Below are 20,449 nucleotides of genomic sequence, written 5' to 3'. Positions count from 1 at the left end.
TTTTCAGCCGGCTGAAGCTACTCTGTGTGGGTAGAGCTTGACTAGGTAACAACCATGGATACGTACGCCTGTGATCGAAGCATATGTAGGAGCGCATGAACTTCGAGGAGATTAAATTTTGCATTGTAAGAAAACATCCTTTCTCAATCTCTTCTTTTTCTATTGTCAACCTAGGGGAACGCAAGTTTATATTTTGCACTCGTGAATATTTGTTCGACATCCGAGTAAAGGTGGTTCTTTCTTTCAAAATTTTAAAAGTAGTCGTGAGAAGCAGGGGAGGCGTAAAACTGCGTCGTATAACCAAGGTTTTTATTACACTATTTCTATGGGGATATTGCCAGGGCTAAACCGATTTCCATATTCCTCTCACAACATCATACCTATTGTAATTCCACAGTGCCCTGTTTTTCATTACGGCTGCATTCCTGTTACTTTTAGTCGACGTGTATATTTCGTGTTCCCTTAGGTACTCGGCCCCATTGCTTATCCATACGCTCAGATATTTGTATTTATTTGTTGTCTCTAGCGTGACCTCCTGTATTATAAGCTCACTACCTTCATTGTCATTAAAAATCATGACTGCTGATTTTTTTTTACTGTATCTGAAATCTAACCTCTCTCCCTCATTACCGCATATGTCCACCAATCTCTGCAAATCTTCCTTGATAGAAAAGGCGCATGGGTTGTGCTTGTAAAACTCTACGGTAGTTCGCAATTTGATTGCAGTGTCTTGGATAGGGGGTGCAAGCCCGTGAAATAAAACAATCAGTGCCGTTCAGCACACAATCTTTCTATTGTGAAATTAAAGTTGTTTCTCTCTCTTCTGTTGTGACAGTGTACAGTCTGTTTTTCACTTAGACGAAATCCTGGAACGCATGAATCACGGTGTGGCCAGCGCTGCAGTCAAGTGCCGGCTCACGCATGCGCAGACACTTGAAGGGCCGGAGTGTTGAACCATGTGAGCCGCTATAGCGGCAAAGGAGTACAGCGTTGGACGCACCGACCTTCTAATTTCTAGCTAATTTCCTGTTGAGAGTACGGGCACAACGCATGCATTTGTTGGTTCTGGAACTTACGCAGCCGCTAGCGATAATGCTGGAATCTTCGATGCTTTGCCGACGCGCTTCACTGCTTAGCAGATTATCGATTATCGATGCTCGTATGTTTTCTGCTATCCGTCTGTAGCTTGTATTGTTTTTAAAGTCGCGTTAAGTTTTCTGGGTTTAAGTTAGGTCAAATAAAAGGTTCAGTCGCCGCCACTCGCCTTCACTCGACACTCGCCGCTTGGCTACAGGAAACACTCCCACGTTTCAATTCACATATATACCCAATAAAGTGGCTGGGGTGATAGCCGCCGTGGTAGCTCAGTGGTAGAGCACTGAACGCGTTATTCGAAGGTCACAGGTTCGGTTCCTGCTTACGGCAAGCTATCTTATCACCCACTTTTCTTACTTCACATTTACATTACATTTGGCTCTAATAACTTCTCCTATACATTCCTTGGCATTATTATCTATTAGATCTCATTATTGTGTCAAAACTAAATTTCATTGCTTCAAAAGATGCCTTTTGGTGCTGCTCCACAACTCCCTTTTTACAGCAAAGCTGCTCTAATACAGCATATTTCCTGCTTCCTGAGCCGCTCCAAAAGACTCAAGCCCGCTTCCATCCCTGTAATACGGATCTGTGTCGTCGGGTGTATGTGTACAGCAGGCAGCAATTTCCTTGCCTGGCGCCAGATGTTGCTAGCTGTTTTAACTCTCTGGTTGCCTCATCTTTTACATTTCCTGCTCTTGGTGAGAGATTTGTGTCGCTCGCTGTTTGTCCGCTGTAACACAACAGCATGCGCATGCAGGCCCGTGCCACGAGTGACGCACAGCATGCGGAGCTCCTTCGCAAGGTCGAGATGGTGCAGCTGCTGACGGAGAGCAACCGTGCGTTGCGAGACGAGCGCACGGAGTTGGTGGACAGCAAGCAGCAGTTGGAGGAGCGGTGCGCACAGCTCGAGAGGGAGCTGGGACCCCTCCGCGACGAGGTACGCACCCGTGCCGCCCAGGCAGAAGCCCTGCAAGCGGACGTGGGATTCCTGCGGACAGAGGTGCAGCGCTGGCAACAGCGCACTAACCAGCTGCTTGAGCAGTCGAGTCGCACCGATCCCGAGGCGTTCCGAAAACTCGCGTGAGTATGGTCAATAGGTTTCACTCCCATTGCAGGCTCGGCTGTCAATGTTTTGGGAGAATCTATTCACATGCTGCTGCCAAAGTGCACATTTTGCAGTGCAATTGGTGTAACTAGAGTTGGGCAAATAGTAAATCTGAGGTTTGAAGAGACTTCGTAGTGAATGGAGATTTCGTTGCCTAATTTTTAATAGAATAACCTTCCTAAATAGTATATACACCCAAACTTTGATATAATGAATACGGGTGTAACGAAATATCAGTTATAACAAAGTAAAAAAATAGTCTACAGTTGAACACCTTTATGCGAGACACTGATATAAGAGACAAATGGGTATACATTCAAACCCTGCTACAACGAAACTGGCGGGGTGCGTAGAAAATTTTGTTGAAGCGAAAATTTTTGTAGTGAAATCGAATAAATGTAAATGATCTGAGCTAGCAAAACAAGGGAACGTTTACTCTCAAAATTCAAAGTTTCCGCTGCTTCCTATTCTTTCCCAGCAGCATGACGACGCGATACTCACTCATGCATAGCGAGGCCATGGTGAAAAGCACACTGAAACAAGGCCTACAACCACTTTCGTGAACGAACCAAATAGTTTTATTAATGTGTTAGCACCAGCAGCTGTCGGCTGTCAAAGTGTATCTGACAACGTCGAGATGGAAACAGGGTATTGTGGAGCGGTGACTTATGCCTTATTTTATACCATTCTTATCAGTCATTACTCGCTGCTAGCTGATTTTGTTGATAATGTGGACGATTGGCCGCTCTGATTAGTTACCGCACTGGCCAAGCGCGAACAAAATGATAAGCATTGGCATCGGAAAAGGCATCGTTCTGCAGTTGCACCCAGCAGCTACGTGAAGGAAACCATGAACTGGGCGACCTTGACTGAGTTTCACCTTCGGATCGTCTGCGGCTCAAAAGCAAGTCAGTGGCAAAAGCAAGGCAGTCTCATTGCCATGGCTATAGAGCAATAGCGGCGCCCATGCTTGCTGAGCAGCGGCGGTTTCTGGTGGTACCAACGAGTGTTTTAGACTTCGTCGGCATATTTTCAGTCAAAAAATGCTTCAAAATGTTAAGCATTGTGTTTACTGTAGAGCAAGAAATATCTGAGCCTCGAATTGCATCATGCAATTTCGTTGAAGGTGGGACGGCAGACGAAAAAGTGTTTGTTGTGCTGACAATATCTATGCATTAACTCTTATGGGCTGCTGATGGGGAACTATGAGTTTTTCATTGTAGTGGAAATTTTGTTGAAGCGGAGTGTAGCGGGGTTCGGGGTTCGACTTTTTAAAAGACGTCAGTTTGCCTACAATAAAATACAGGTTGATAAGAAAATACATACCTGCTTATGAGGGACATCTCATATAAAAGACAGGAATTGCTGCCCGGAGCATGCCTGTAATAAAGGGGTTCAACTGTATAACGAATTTTTGGATACCATAACAAATTTAATTTGTGCAAGATGCACAATAGTCAGCTCCAGTATCGACAAGAGCCTTGACGTTGTGGCCGTCGATGAGAATTTCGAGGTCGCTAGCTCGACACCTTGTGTTGCAGTTAGGTCGTTGCGTTGGATCACGGCTAGGTTGGTTTGTTCCACTGTTTTCCACTTTGCGTCGTGAGGTCTTTATCGGGCTGCAAAGTTACGATGTGAAGGCCCCTTTTTTGTCTTGTGGCAGGTGCTTTCGATTCTGTTGCTGCATTGGCGGAGGATCTTCGGTAGGTCGCCGTACAGCAACCGCACGTCCATCGGTTGCTGCCCCTAGTTTTCTTAATATGGGCTCAGAGAATGGCCCCGAGTAGGGCTGGCATACTTGCAGTGACATGTAGTGGCCTGGTGACGGTGAACGGTTGTTGGGCAGTAAGGCATCAGTGGTGGTGGTGGCAGCAGAGTTTGGCGACGGATTAGACAGTGTCCGGAAGCGGCCTTTGAGGAGCATCACCGTGGACTGCATCGGCGTAGCTCATAGCTTCCGGCTCAGTCTGCGGCGCTTCGGGAATTTCAAGAGATTGCCGAACTTCCTTGCGGACAATGTCGGCTATTGAATCCACTTGAGGCTGTGTTGAAGGCACGAAGGAAGAATAGACAGGAGGGACAACTCGACTCCTTTTGCACCACGATTGTGTCACCCCCCAGAGTGGCGGCAAACGTCTTGACAGTACCACCTACAGAACCGTGGCCGAACTGCCGCGCCGGAGCCGCAGACACGAGAAGTGTGGAGCCCGCTCTTGTCATCTGCTTGCACGCTTACTCTCGCCACTCAGTGCATTAGTGCATAGCTCAGATACACTCGCTAAACAAGATGGTAAATCGTTACGACGAGTTTTGCCTAAGCTAGCCAAGAGTGCCTTGGGAGAAAGACCATACCGCGATAGTTTCACGAAGCTGTCCACAAGCCCTAAACAGATTCGCTTTCATTCTTTCACCTTTGCATGCGAAGGTAGAAATATTATTTGTGAGAACATGGCATACACTATGTGCTAACTAATAAAAAAAAAAAACATAGAGTGAGCTTATTATATGAAAGAAAAATTTTTAAATTAGAAACAAACAGGAAAACTATTTTTCTCGTGTGTCTGTTCTCTTCCAAAGCTTGTTTTATGTTAGAACTCCCTGAGAAGCAATCGTTCATGTCAAGCTAAAACAACCAAACGAGTAAAAGTGAGAACCACGCTTTTTTTTTTTTTTGTGATGTAGCTTACCTGGAAATTTAGAAGCTGGTAAAATATTCGCCGAAGACTTCTGGCTCGTGACGAGTGGCATCTACCTTCGCTCGTTTGGCGCTGCTTTTATCGGTAATTTCAGAAATATTCCGGCCAGCTCTTGGCTTCATTTTTGAGCACAAGTTAGTATAACATTTGCTCAAAAGCTTTAGGTGCCACTTCAGCGAGGCACATCTTTGGCTGGTCAGGGATGTCTTGAATTTTAAACTTAGCGTAGTGTGGTGCCTGCGGACCGTTCCACTGCGCAAATAATTTTCCTAGACGCAGTTGCTTCCCTTTCATTGTCCATCTTCTCTTCATATAGCCCTTGCCCATTCTCGCTGCATTTCTTGGTCAGACAGAGGTTGAAAGGTCGAACTTTTTTTTTTTTATGCAGAATTGATTCACAGCTCGAGGCAGTCTGCTCTTCTGTTCAAATCAGTTGCCGTCTGCTCAAAGCTGCTTCATCAATGTCTGTGTTTCTTTCGCGTGCAGTAGTTCTGTATGGCACTGTTATATCGAAGAACATGCGAAATCTATCCTCAAGCTGCACGAGTGATTTTAGGCACGCGCCTTGCTACGATTACAGATAATCTTTTTTTTTAATTTCTAACACGTCTATTTATTTCTTTGTCCGAAGAGCATTTGATACAACATATATAATTAAAAATGCTGGCTCTAAGAGATTCTACTTGCTTAATTTTGTTTTGGCAAGTCGCACCGGGGAAAAACTGTCATAGCTGCATCTAGTAGCATAGTGGAGTCGGTGAAAGGCAGATATAACAGGCGACACTCGGGTGTGTCAGAAACAGCGGGCGCACGCACTCTCCTCCCGCAATGGAAAACGAATAGTTCTGTGCGTCGCCACAAGGATCGCTGCGCGCACATTCTCCGACCTACTCACTCAGGGTGACATTATCGCGGCGTGCGCCCCTGCTGGTGCCCCCAGCGTTTCCCCTCCTGTCTTTCTTGCTTCGTGGCCAAAAGTAACAGCTTGCTCAGCTCCTTCCGCATGATCGCTCGGATTGTCTCGTGCAGGTTGTCGCTGCTGAGGCCATGATCCTCGGGGTAGCAGTTGGCTGTTGAAAAGTGGCGTTGCTGTGCACATTTCAAGTGCATACTAGATTTTCGTGGGCTTGGTGGGGAATGCTTTGACAGTCTTGGGCGGGTTGCGCACAAGCCCTTTAAAAGGAGATGCTACTTGAAGACACTTTTTTTTTAATATTCACCCTAGAGCAACGAAACTTGAGCTGGTTATGCAACTTTTTATGCTGATTTCAAGTATATAATTAGTTTTCTTGCAAGTTGCACACTTTTAGATCTGCAACATGACAAGGTGAAAACCTTAACCCTTTTGCCCCTCCCCTTTTTTCATTCCTAAACTTCTGTAATTTTTTGCCATTCATAGTTCACAATGCTTTAAATAAAGTGTAGTGCAAATAACTAATTAGGAAGCACATACAAAATATGTAACATGCGTGAAAAATAATAGACGTAAAAAGTTCATATTTTACCAACCCTAGTAAAGGTATACATACACTTTTTTTTTACTATACAATAAAATATTGAAATTTAATTTAGATAATTGCATTTGTAGTACTTTGGAAAAAACTTGGGCAAAATTTCATGCAGATCCGAGCACTAGAAGTGCCCGAAAAAGGAGGGGCACATTGGAAAAAAATTGCAAAATTTGTTTTGAGAAAAAAAGAGTCTTAAAGTTAAAATTAAGTTTTTAATAATGAAAGATATCATTAAATCAGATAAAATTTCCACACAAAAAAGAACAATCCTTCTTGTAGTAACCACTGCGACTAAAATACGCCAGCACCATTAGTTTGTCCCTCTTGCTTTTTCGAGCCGACTCCTCACAGACATTTCGCTCACAGACATTTCGCTCACAGACAGGGCCATGAAACGCTTGCCAAACTTCCGCTCCATCTGGCAGAGCCTTGTGCCAAGTGCAAGCTAGGAAGAAGTTCAACAGGACTGCGAAAGCCAAACTAAGTCCAGTGTCATGCCATTTTGCAGCCATGTTTGTGCCCCATACCATCGTACATAATGGCAATGTCATCCCTGCTAAGTTCTGTCACTGCGAGCTCTTTCGACCTCTCAAGATAGCCGCTGACGTCATCCATTGCCGCATCACGAACTTTCCGGCTGACAGGTGTGAATGAATTTTGATGCATTGGCTTTTGCAAGCCAACAACTGCCGCAAATCGGACCAGCTGCTTATAGCCTATTCCTACAAAGCACGCTGCACAACGGCTTTCAATTGCAAGCAATGCTTTTTTTCATTCATAACGGAGATAATTACACGAGAACAGCATTGTTCAGCTGCGCTGCTCGACAAGACATGGACCCCGTAAATAGGTTTCACAGCACATGCAAGCGCACAGCAGCCAATGGCGGTTCCTGATTCGTACCATGTGATAAGCCAGTCGTGGCGCTCGAAAAACGCGCAGAAGAGTGCTTCTTTTTATTATTTCTTGCGCTGCATCAGCGAGAGAAACTGTTGTTATTTGAAGAGTGAGGCTCGACTCTGACTCATGGGATCAACAATGGCGAGTGGCGGCGCATTATTGGCGGCAAGGTGCTTGAACACTGCACACTTTGGACCTCTTAACAGGCACCTTGTGCTCTCTAGATGCAATTTTAAAGCATTTCCAGTTAAGTTTCAGTCTCTATTATTTTTTTCATAACAATAGAGGTACTAATCTTATCAAAACAGGTGAAAATAAAAAATCGGTAATTTTGAAAAAAACTTTCATTTTTCGACCAGCATCTCCCCTAAATAACTCTTCCTTGACACCTTGCATTAGGAATCGGAGCTTCTTCTCTTCGGCCATGGCGTGGTCAGCGTGACGGAACAGCTGGGTCATTTCTTCAACGTAGATGGTTATCATTAGAGAGTTGTAGAAGCGTCTCTAAGATCATAGTGGCACGTTCCTTGTGGACTACGCTCATGAATGTGCTGAGGAATGTCATTCAAAAGATATCCCAGCTTCGTTGCGTGGACTCCCGGTTCTCGAACCATGTTTTCGCAGCATCTTTTTGGTAAAAGTAGACGGGGCACAGTTTTTCGTTGGGGTACCAGCTGTTCAAGACGGTGACTTGTGACTTGGTTGTACGTCTCCAGCCAGCATTCTAGGTTTTCCACTAATGATCGGCAGAATGTTGGTGGCTCTTTGGGCTGCCGGAGCACGATTGGTGCAGGTGGCGCGGCAGTGGTCACTGTGCCTGCGGTTAAAACTATGATCTTGGTTTGCCTGATGTTTTCTGAGAAAAGCCCATGTTCTGGCTGTAAGCCCTACTGCCTGCAACTGGTTCAATGATAAAGGTTGTCCTTTGCGTTGCCTTCTTCGTGGCTTGACGGGGGTGGTCGGTATACGAAGGAGCAGCACCTTTACCAGGTGTCACAAGGTCGTGACGTAAACGAATGGAGCAGACTCTAGGTAGAAGGTGAAACTGTTTATTTGGGCCGTGCTTGTGGCCAATAAACTGACCGTCAGATTACAGCGATACACACTGGCAATGATAGCGGCGAACAAAGCATTGGCTGTCGATGAACTGATAAGCGGTGAAGTGCGTCAGCATCTATACACGTGCCATTGAATTTTCTAGCATTATCAATAGCGGCCCCTTAGCTTTCAGAATAATCTGTCATCATCATCATCATCATCAGCCTGACTACGTCCACTGCAGGACAAAGGCCTCTCCCATGTTCCGCCAGTTAACGCGGTCCTGTGCTTGCTGCTGCCAATTTATACCCGCAAACTTCTTAATCTCATCTGCCCACCTAACCTTCTGTCTCCCCCTAACCCGCTTCCCTTCCCTGGGAATCCAGTCAGTTACCCTTAATGACCAGCGGTTATACTGTCTACGCACTACATGCCCTGCCCATGTCCATTTCTTCTTCTTGATTTCAGCTATGATATTCTTAACCCCCGTTTGTTCCCTAATCCACTTTGCTCTCTTCTTGTCTCTTAAGGTTACACTTACCATTTTTCTTTCCATTGCTCGCTGCGTCGTCCTCAATTTAAGCTGAACACTCTTTGTAAGTCTCCAGGTTTCTGCTCCGTAGCTAAGTACCGGCAAGATACAGTTGTTATATACCTTCCTCTTGAGGGATAGTGGCAATTTACCTGTAATAATTTGAGAGTGCTTGCCGAATGTGCTCCACCCCATTCTTATTCTTCTAGTTACGTCAACCTCGTGGTTCGGCTCTGCGGTTATTACCTGCCCTAAGTAGACATATTCTTTTACAACTTCAAGTGCACTATTACCTATATCGAAGCGCTGCTCCTTGCCGAGGTTGTTGTACATTACTTTCGTTTTCTGCAGATTAAGTTTAAGACCCACCTTTCTGCTCTCCTTGTCTAACTCCGTAATCATGAGTTGCAATTCGTCCCCCGAGTTACTCAGCAATGCAATGTCATCGGCGAAGGGCTGGTTACTAAGGTATTCTCCATTGGCTCTTATCCCTAACTGTTCCCATTCTAGGCTTCTGAAAACCTCCTGTAAGCACGCGGTAAATAGCATTGGGGAAATTGTGTCCCCCTGCCTTACACCCTTCTTTATTGGTATTCTGTTGCTTTCTTTATGAAGCACTATGGTAGCAGTTGATCCCCTGTAGATATCTTCCAGAATGTTTATATATATTTCATCTACGCCCTGATTCCGCAGTGTCTGCATGACGGCTGATATTTCTACTGAATCAAACGCCTTCTCGTAATCTATGAAAGATATGTATAGTGGTTGGTTATACTCTGAGCATTTCTCTATTACCTGATTGATAGTATGAATGTGGCCAATTGTTGAGTAGCCTGTTCGAAATCCTGCTTGTTCCTTTGGTTGATTGAATTCTAATGTTTTCTTTACTCTGTTAGCAATTACCTTTGTAAATAGCTTGTATACTACAGAGAGCAAGCTGATCGGCCTGTAATTCTTCAAGTCCTTGTCATGTCCTTTCTTATGTATTAAGATGATGTTAGCGTTCTTCCAAGACTCTGGTACTCTTCCCATCAGGAGACACCTCGTACACAGGGTGGCTAGTTTTTCTAACACAATCTGTCCTCCATCTTTCAGCAGATCTGATGTTACCTGATCCCCACCAGCAGCTTTGCCCCTTTGCATGCTCTCCAAAGTTTTCTGACTTCTTCTATCATTACTGGTGGGGTGTAATCTGGGTTACTGCTAGTTCTTATAGTATTAAGGTCGTGGTTGTCTTGGCTACTGTACAGATCTCTGTAAAACTCCTCCGCTATTTTAACTATCCTATCCATATTGGTAGTTATTTTGCCTTCTTTGTCCCTTAGTGCATACATCCGACTTTTGCCTATCCCAAGTTTCCTCTTCAATGCTTTGACACCTCCTCCGTTTTTCAGAGCGTGTTCAATTCTCTCCATGTTATACCTTCTTACATCGCATACCTTACGTCTATTAATCAACTTCGAAAACTCTGCCAGTTCTATTTTGTCTGTTGTACTTGACATTTTCATGATTTGACGCTTCTTAATTAGGTTCTTCATTTCCTGGGAAAGCTTGCCAGTGTCCTGTCTACCTACCCTGCCTCCAACTTCCACTGCACACTCTGTAATGATACTCGTTAGATTATCATTCATTGTATCTACGCTAAGGTTGGTTTCCTCACTAAGAGCCGAGTACCTGTTCTGCAGCGACACTCTGAATTCCTGTACTTTCCCTCTAAGTGCTAGCTGATTGATTGGCTTCTTGCGTATCAGTTTCTGTCGTTCTTTCTTCAAGTCTAGGCGAATTCGAGACCGTACCATTCTATGGTCACTGCATCGTACCTTGCCAATCACTTCCACATCCTGCACGATTCCAGGGTGTGTACTCATTATAAAGTCTATTTCGTTCTTATTTTCGCCATTAGGGCTCCTCCATGTCCACTTGCGGTTTTCTCGTTTTCGATAGAAGGTATTCAAAATTCGTAAATTATTGCGTTCTGCGAATTCTACTAGTAGCTCTCCTCTGGCGTTTCTAGTACCGATGCCATAATCTCCTACTGCCTGGTCTCCAGCCTGCTTCTTCCCTACCTTTGCATTGAAGTCGCCCATCACTATAGTATACTGTGTTTTTACCTTACTCATTGCCGATTCCACGTCTTCATAGAAGCTTTCAACTGAAGCGTCATCATGGCTGGATGTAGGCGCGTAAGCCTGTACTACCTTCATTTTGTATCTTTTATTCAGTTTAATTACGATACCTACCACCCTTTCATTAATGCTATAGTATTCCTCTGTGTTGCCATCTATGTTTCTGTGAATTAGGAACCCCACTCCCAGTTCTCTTCTGTCTGCCAAGCCCCTGTAGCAAAGGACGTGCCCATTCTGTAGCACCGTATAGGCCTCATCTGTCCTCCTAACCTCACTGAGCCCTATTATGTCCCATTTAACACCCTCTAGCTCCTCGAATAGTACAGCTAGACTTCCCTCACTAGATAAGGCTCTAGCGTTAAAAGTTGCCAAGTTCAGGTTCCAATGGCGGCCTGTCCGGATCCAGAGATTCTTACGTCAAATAACTCATGGCCCTCAATCCCCAGCAGCTGCGAAGCAACTGACCACGGCGGCGGTCAGATCTGCAACGCAGCAGAGGGTGCTAAGAATAATCTGTAATGTTTGTTAAGTAGGGATAATCTTAAAACGATCTACAGTCCCGAAGCTTCTCAATCACTGGAGCCGCAGTTTGTGCTGAGAATTACTGACAGTGCAATGGGGCATTAACATGACGTAGTAAGGAGTGTGGCAATATAAAAGACAATTGAGTATAAGCGACACCAGTTTGCCTACAGTAAAATACAGGTTGATAAGAAAATGCATACGTGGTACCTTTCTTATTGGAGACATCACTTATAAAAGACAGGAATAGCTGCCCAGAGCATGCCTTTTGTAAAGAGGTTCAACTGAATAACGAATTTTCGCATATAACAAACTTATTTTAGGGGCGAAGCTGCTAAAGCCATGGGTCTGTCCCTCATAGCTCGTCGTGCTTCGTGACTTCCTAGTTTGATGACTCAGTCAGTAGGTGCGGACAGACGGACATCCTCATCATCATCACCACTTCGTGGAAATGCTTTGATTTTTTTGTGTAAGTTGCAACTTTGTTATAATGAGGTTCGAGTGTATTACATGTTCAAAAAATATCAGCACTACTCGAATCACCTGCTCAATATCTTTAAGAATTGAAAGTAGGCATGTGGCAATGTCACTTTCTTGATTCATTGTGAAGTGGGAGCAACTTTAAATAATGGCAAGATTTTTAAATTTGGAAGGTGCAGTTATATGCTGTAAAGTATGTTACATTTTAGAATTTGCTATGTTTGCAGTGTGGACCTTCTTTTTTTTTTCTGGGTGGTTTCCTGGCATGTCTTACCCACGCTGCAGTGAAACAATCTTAAAATTTTGACATATGTGCTCAAATGTTCATAGTATAGTCATTCCTTTCAAATACTTAAAAATTTTGAATATTCTGAATTCATGCCATAGCAAATTTCAATAATCTAATATAATGCATTGTAATTTGGGAAGCGCCTGAACATTTGCACATCCCTACTTTACTCCTACACTCAAGCCTCAATATAACAAACCAGGATATAAAGAAGTATTGGTTATAACAAAGTAAATGAAAAACAGTATTGTAATATTTGTAGTGTTAGGAATATACCTTTATGAGGAATTTTCAGATACAGTTAGACCTGCGTATAACAAACCTCTGTATAACGAATTTTTTGATTTTACGAAGTTTTTCTATTTCCTGCCTTTACTTTAAAAAAGCACATGTATTTTCGACTTCTATCAGGATAAGAAACATCCTTGATTAACCATTTTTCGCCACAGACAATTTAGGAATTTTACCCCGGATTTTGTTATTTCGGCACTAGCACGCATCTTTCTTCCGTAATTGCCCCGCTGCCGTGGAAACTCGAAGTGGCAGCCACGCGCTCAAGGTGCACTTGGCCTTAGCTACTGCAAAGCGCGAGCGAGTGCTCTGTGTGCACAAGGCGACATTGCGAGCAAATGCCTGAATGTGCTGTCCCTCCAAACCAAAAAGAAAAAAATCGCAGCATATTCACGGAGTGAATGATGATGATGAGTGGGGCAAAGCGTTTGTCAGCCTGTCCACCCGACCACCCATGTGTCCATCCATGCGTCCGTCCGTCTGTCCATGCGTTCATTCATCTGTGCGTTTGCTCGGATTGTCCGTCCTTCTTCTGTCTGTCCGTCTTTCTCTCTCTGTTCGTCCTTCTTCTAGTCTGTCTGTCCTTCTGTCTGTGCTCAACTCTCTCAACTCTCACCTGCCACCAAGGCTTGCCTTCCGCCAGGGGTCATAGCTCGCGTACACGCCACCTATCGCTCAGAAGTTGTAACCTAAAATGCAGCTTTTGGGCGAGACACGTGCGCCATGCAGCGCGAACTTTACAGGGTGTGTCAGCACCCCCACAAATTCTCTGTTTAGAAAACAAACTTCCTCCCCAAAAGGCATGTTAAACATCTTGTACTTCATTAGCTACACATTGTGCTAGTAAATTATTTGCATATGTGAAATTTACATATAAATATATGAAAACACACCAAGTTTCATCAATGTTGATGAAGAAATGAAGAAATACTTTTTAAAGGAAGAAAGAGAAAGAAATGTTGACAAAAAAAAAAGAGATAGACAAAAAAAGCAAAAAGAAACCACGAAGTTGAGCTGTTCTTTCACTACAAGCTGCAAAAATTTTTCTTAACCAGGGAGGAAAACACCAACCTGAAGAGGGAGGCGCACAATCGTGGCGAGGAGCTGGTTGCTGTCAAGCGGCAGTTGGCGACATACCGGGATGAGGTGGCGGACTACAAGCAACGTCTCAACGCAGCGACGGAGGAGGCCAAGGCAGTACACTCTGAGCTGTCGTCACAAATCACTGCACTGCAGAGGGACACTCAAAAGGAGCTCCAGGCCGTCCGCGCAGAAGCAGACCTGCTGAAGGCCGAGGCTGAGAAGGCAGCCACAGAGCTTCAATCACTCCGTGTGGACAAGGAGGAGAAGCTGAAGACAATCGTCCAGGTACAAGTTTATTGTCAAAGTGATGTCAGTTTGGCATGAGCCGAATGAATATTGCAGTATTCAAATGTACTTAGATTATGTACGATTTTCAAGTGAACGGATAGACATAACTTCATGTAACCCCTCCTTGAAGTGGTTTCACTGCAGCGTGTGGCTTCTTTGCCAACAACCTATCCACGGGAAGTACCTTCATTATTTGTTCAAAGCTTCAATAAGTGTTATAAGGGCTTACATGGACTGCCACAGTAAATATAAAAACGTAACATGATTTACCACTCATAATTTGCGTTCTCTTTAAACTAATCAAGTCCTGGTGCTATTTTCCACGAATTTTGAGCCATAAAAGGTAAGTTCGCATATGCCTTGTTTTTATGCTCGTGCGAATGTTTGAATGCTTTGAATTTTCAATCGAATAATGCAGTATTCGAATTCACTTCGAAATGAATTGAAATTAATAAAAATTTCGAATAATGCAAAATGACTAAATAAATGCATATTAGTCAATGTGTCACACCCTGTAAATGTGGTTCCACTACAGTTTATCGGTGCTAAGCCATGAAAGTACCTGTTCAAAAGAAATCTGCACTGTTGCGAAGCCCTACTTTGAGGTTAAATGAGAATATTACCCTCACATCGATTCATTTTTTACGTTTAAAAGCTTTTTATACTGGCCTATATGCTGCAACTATAACAAATTTTAAAAAGCAATATATTTTACAGGCTATGACTTGAATTTTATCGAAACTCAAATTCTGCTGGCATTCAAAGTTGTTTCTGCTTTCTTTTATGCAAAAAAAATGGCATTTTTTGCAGGTAGTTAGATCATGACAAATATGCCCATTTTATAAATATAAAATGTGATATATATACTATTTGAATTCATTTCGAAAATATTTGACCGAAATCACTTTTTGCTTCAAATTTGCTTTGAACGTAATATCTACTATTCGCACAAGCGTACTTATTTTAATTCTCGAAGATATTGTACAATTTTGATGGTCATGACAAAAATGCTAAATTTTTTTTATAATGTGTGTGATGTATACCAATTGAACGATTCCATTTGAAGTTATTTTCAAATCTCAAATTTACGGTCCACCCATCCCTACAAGCTGTGCCATGTGTGTGCAACATGGTAATGCAGTAATCATTGTTCATGCAGCCTGATCAAAAAGAAGCAAGAACCGCATTGCGTGTGCTGTTTTCGACTGTTGCGTGCAGGTGAAGAAGATAGCGCGCCACTACCGCAGCCAGTTTGAGGAGTTCAAGTCCTCCAAGGAGGCCCTGGAGAAGCGCTGCTCCGAGCTGGAAGAAGCGCAAGCAAAGGCGGAGACCGCAGGGGCGCAGGCACGCTCCGATCTAGACGCCAGCGTGCGACAGCTGCAGGAGCGCCAGACCAGCCTCACGCAGGAGCTGGACCGGGCCAAGGCCGTGAGCAGTTTATTATTTTTTTTGTGCTGCTTTCCCCTAAGGTCAACGTTTGAGTTCACTGTTGCCAATGTTGTTGTCAACTGGAGTTCTGTTTACCTAAAGATCAACAAAGGTGCTTAAGGGGAGACGCGGGTCGAAAAGTCGCGTTTTTTTTCCAAATTTCACCTTTTCTGTTTTTTGTTGCTTTATCATCTTTATACATTATATTTTGACATCTGAAAGTATCACAGCGAAATAAGCATCAGAAGTCAGTGAAAAACGCGTCTGAGTGAGCGGCAGTGACGCGCGGCATCACGAAATTTACACAAAACGGGCTGCTGTTCGCGTGCTCGCGGGGCCGCGAAGAGAGCTGTCCGCCATATTGCGGCCGCTGGCTCGTGTAGAGTTGTCCTTACTCTCCACGATCCCGGTTCTTGAAGTCTCGTACGTTCACGAAAAATCTTAAAAAAAAGCAACAAAAACAGTCTTTTCCCGCCGTTTCAAACCGCGCGCCACTAACGCAGGGCCGCCATTGGCTGACAGCACCCGTGTTTTCTTGCCGTAGTTCGCTTCACTGTTTTCCGGAGTTATTTTTCGCTGTTTTCGTGCGATGGCAAGCCCGAAAAAGGCCGTTGCCGACCATCGGAAATACAGAAGTAAGAACAAGTTCAGAGGGAAGCGGCGGAGGACGTACAAGAAAGCCACCGCCAACGAAAATGTCCGCGACGGGCCAGCGGCCGGTAGGCCTAACATCGACCACGGCAACGTCGACCATGGCAACTGCGACGACGAGATCAACGCTGCAGTGAATTTTGTGAGTGCATCGCAGAAAAAGATCGCGTTATTCGAAAACGACGTCAGGCCGAATGCCGATCGTGCCGAAAGCGTAGTGCTGTGCGAGTTGGGTGCATTGACGGCCGTCGTCGCAGGCGCGGCATGCCCCGTTTGTCACGAGAGTAAACTCGCAGTTCGGGCACCGAATAAAAAGCGGAAAGGCCTTTCGGCGTTTCTGGAGCTACACTGCGAGAATGCGGAGTGCTCGGAGAGCATCCTTTCGTCCGCGTACTCGTCGAAGCGGGTCGCGTCAGATGGCGGCCGCGGTGCAAGCAGAAGCTACGACAGCGGGAGTTCGCGTGACGCCTTTGCCGTGAACCTGAAAGTGGTGCTTGCAGCGCGTGCCGTCGGTATCGGGCATGAGCAACTTTCACGATTTTGTGCAGTAGTTGGATTGCCAAACCCTATGCACCATAAGACCTTCCATGCTATCGGCAAAAAGATTCACAGTGCGGCAGTGAAGGCTGTCTGTGAAAACATGCAAAGGGCACGCAGCGTCACCAAAGAGGTGGCTGGTAACAGTGACGTGCCAGTCATGTTTGACGGCACATGGCAAAAAAGAGGCCACAAAAGCCACAATGGTGTGGGAACTGTAGTGTCCTTGGACACTGGTTTGTGCCTGGACTATGAAGTGCTTTCCAACTTCTGCCTGGCGTGCAGTTTGCATAACGACATGGGAGGCGATGAAGAAACATGGCAGGCGTTTCATCATCCCGTTTGTGAGAAGAATTGCGACTGTTCTTCGCATGCCATGGAGGCCGAAGCTGCAGTGCGCATTTGGCAGAGGACTGTGGACTATGAGACACCCCTGCGGTTCACCATCTTCCTAAGCGATGGAGACAGCAAGGCCTACAACGGGGTCTGTGATGCCAACGTGTACCCTGACACTCCAATTGAAAAAGAGGAGTGCACCAACCACGTGGCGAAACGTCTGGGCACCGGCCTGCGGAAGCTGCCAACGCCACTTCCACGAGGTGAGAAGCTGAAGGAGACCACCATCCAGAAGCTTCAAACTTACTTTCAGGTGGCCATTGTGAACAATCGGGGAAATGTCCACAAGATGTACACTGCCATATGGGCCTCATGTTTGCACTCGTGCTCAACAGACGGTGCTGGAAGTCACAAGTTCTGTCCTGCAGGCCCAGACTCGTGGTGCAAGCACCGACGTGCTGAGGCGCAGGGCCAGCCTGCACCGTGCCACACCCCCCTCCTGACCAAGGCCCAGGGTTTGGCAGTCCTCCCAATCTACAAGCGTCTCACAGATGCGAAGCTGCTTGCCCGGTGCCTCCACGGCAAGACACAGAACGCGGCCGAGTCCCTGAACAGCAAAATATGGCTGCTGTGTCCAAAGACCCGGTTTGCTTCCCGGACTGCTGTGGAAACAGCCACAGCCATTGCAGTCCTGTGGTTCAACCGGGGCCACGCGAGCTTTGAAAAGGTGCTGGAAGAGCTTGGGGTGCTTCCTTCGGAGGCCCTGGTTACCCTCAGCGACCGCAGAGACAGCATGCGCATGCACAAGATGAATGTGCGTCAGACCGCTGAGGCGAGGGCACACCGTCGCAGTGCAGCCAAGAGGGCCCGGGTGGAAGAGTCCTGCCGCACCAGCCGGGAAGGGAAAACCTACGGTGCTGGAGAGTTTTAGACAACTGATATTCCCTCTGGACATGTGTGTATGTGTTCAGCACAAGTTTCGTGCTACTGCGTTTTTCATTTTTGTAAATACAGACTTTCAAACTTTCAAACGCGTTTTTCTCATTTCGCAATTTTGGCCAATTTGCATTTTTTGCGGGAAGTGTTTCGGGCACTTAGAATGGTCATACGACGACGAAATTTGGCACACACATTGAGGAGAGTGCGTAGGGTGCCGATATCTACTTGAATCAGCACAACCTATCAGCTGTAAATATCTATTAATAAATTTAACGGTGGTCGAGTGGAAAAAAAAGGGTACTTTGCTACACAGATGTTTTTTTCATAGTTTCAAAGTTGGAGCACAATTTCTAGCTAGATATCGGCACTCTATGGCTAATAGGGAGCAAAAGGAGCCATTGAACAACTCTCTGCATGAACATTTAGTATGCGCGAAAGTTCCCGGAAAACTTATCAAGTTTCACCATTACTTGAAACACAACTCCCAAACTATTGCACTTATGTAAAAACTGATTACAGATTTGGAATCAGGAGGAAAAACTGCATCAGTGGTCCAATTTCTGAAGCTCTAAGTTGAATAACAAAAAAAAAGTGCTTTCGAGGAGCGTCTCCCCTTAATATCAATTATATCAGAGGCAATGGTTTTATTTTAGCAGCAGTTACATTTAACATGTTTACTGAGAGTCTACTGTATAGTCGGATACTGCTGCAATTTTCTCCTCAAAAGCTCATAAGCCTGCCCCATTGAGTGCGCACTCTAGACTGACGTCATGAGCTGGACGGCTGGTGACCACGCTTTTGAGAACACTGCTGAACGCATGAACGGGTCAATTTCTTGCGGAGGTGGTTGTCAGCTGCGCTTCGGTCTTATAGGTTAGGCCCATAAGACCGAAGGGTTTTCATTATTGCATTATTGAAATTCACAGCTATCCTAGTGCTTGTAAAAGAAGTCTTATCAGGTCACAAGTGCAAGCTGCATGTTAAATGTTTCTGGGTTTCAGCTTGTCTGAGAGATCTCTTATAATGTAAAACAGCTAGAGCTGTAATTCTTTTTTCAACTTAAAAGCCCAAGTGGTGCATCAAAAATGGCTGAGAGCTTAATTCTTATTTGTCTCTAAATTTGATTTCGTTTCCTCACGGTACGAACATTGAATTACGACCACCTGCAGAACAACTAGTTATGAATGTATCTGAAAGCTCTTTGCAGTGTTGCACTGATTGCATATTGTATGTAGCTATGCCATAATATATACTTTCTGCTGCAAAGTCTTTGTAGTATAGTCTCCAAAAGCTATACAGAGGGAGCTTTCTTTATGTCATAAACAATAAGAAGTATTGCATATTTGAAATTAACATGAAAAACTAAACTACAGTAGGCTCTGAATAAATAGAACTTGAAAGGTGTTCCCTGTAACAGCAGTACAACAGTGAAACCAGTCTTGTCAGAAGCACTTGTTTCGTTTTTTTACCGATTTCCACTTGCCGAAAGTCAACTGTAGTCTGCATATTTAGTTTTATCTAGTTCGGACATAAATTACAGCAAAAATTTCCACACACCATGTCCTCCTTTAGGGGAGATTCAATTCGAAAAACAAGTTTGCTGAATCTGTACGCTAGCGCAATGAAATTTTTTTGCTCTATATATATGTATAAGCTTTTATGCTGATTTCAAATATCTAGTCAGTTTTATAGTGAGTTGCAGAGTTTTCATTTTGTGCCATGACTATGTAAAATATAGTTCGTTTTCGGAAAACTTCTTATGCCTATAAATTTTTATGGTTCTGAGCCGTCAAGCGCTTATATTGCTTCTCAATAACAATAGAATGCAAATAACTCTAAAAAAAGTGCATATTAAAACATCCTAATGGAGAAAAAAATGTGAGAATTCTTAGAATACTAAGGTCATACTATTTGCTTGCTTTAGCTTGCATGCAGTCAGTGTCAAATTTTAAAGGAGACACTTGCATCCTTCACATGGGGTCCTGAAACCCTTTTTCAAGTAGTCATGGAATGGATTCACTGTATGAGCTTGTTGCCCCACAAGTTCAGCACCGCTAAATTATTTCTAATCCATCCAGTATAAGCGGAGTTACAAAGATTTGTCGCACGCTGCAAGTGCAGTCTCTCTTTTATCGTCCAAACTAAAGCACTGGAAGCTGAGCCGGGAAAATGTTACCCAGGCGGGATGTTGTCTCGCCTTTCTGTAAGATGTTCGTAGCATAAAAAATGAAGGATAGAAGTTGACTGTCACGCAAGGCTATTACGGTTCTAGTGATTCACTCGACATATCTGGTGAAAAAAGGAATCACTTGCGGGCGCACATGCGTGCTGTGCAGGAAAGTGTGCAGCTTGCCGCCGAGAAGGAGCAGGCGAACACTGCGGCCAGTCAGGCAAAGGGACTCATCGTGCAGGCACGCAAGCGCATCGCCGACTTCAACAGTATGTGTGCAGTGCTGAAACCACAGTTCTCTTGCTTATCTCTCTTCCCTTTCCCTCACTAGTTTTCTTTCAACTCCCTATCCACAGTTTGTTTGTGTACAAAGGTTTTTGAGGGGTGCATAATCACATTGTTATTATGGTCTGTGAAACACCGGCAGGA

The 20,449-nt window shown here is 44.6% G+C and overlaps 1 protein-coding gene across 7 annotated transcripts in view; it reads left to right on the top strand.

Moving 5' to 3' along the window:
- The window catches only part of Mgtor (nuclear basket protein megator), a 905,575-nt gene that overhangs the window by 230,675 nt on the left and 654,451 nt on the right, over positions 1 to 20,449 (top strand). For all 7 annotated transcript variants that reach the window (XR_012884775.1, XM_075868440.1, XM_075868441.1 and 4 more), the window contains exons 27-30: positions 1,856 to 2,178; positions 13,644 to 13,956; positions 15,178 to 15,387; positions 20,187 to 20,289. Coding sequence is in view for 6 of the 7 variants with exons in the window: in XM_075868440.1 (XP_075724555.1) it covers positions 1,856 to 2,178; positions 13,644 to 13,956; positions 15,178 to 15,387; positions 20,187 to 20,289 (949 nt within the window). In the remaining variant the exon portion in view is untranslated. The remainder of the gene's footprint in view (positions 1 to 1,855; positions 2,179 to 13,643; positions 13,957 to 15,177; positions 15,388 to 20,186; positions 20,290 to 20,449) is intronic.

This window comes from Rhipicephalus microplus, chromosome 7, assembly GCF_043290135.1.
Source record: "Rhipicephalus microplus isolate Deutch F79 chromosome 7, USDA_Rmic, whole genome shotgun sequence".
NCBI lineage: Eukaryota > Metazoa > Arthropoda > Arachnida > Ixodida > Ixodidae > Rhipicephalus > Rhipicephalus microplus.
The sequence above is the reverse complement of the archived record's forward strand: the minus strand, read 5'-3'. Positions and strand labels throughout refer to the sequence as shown.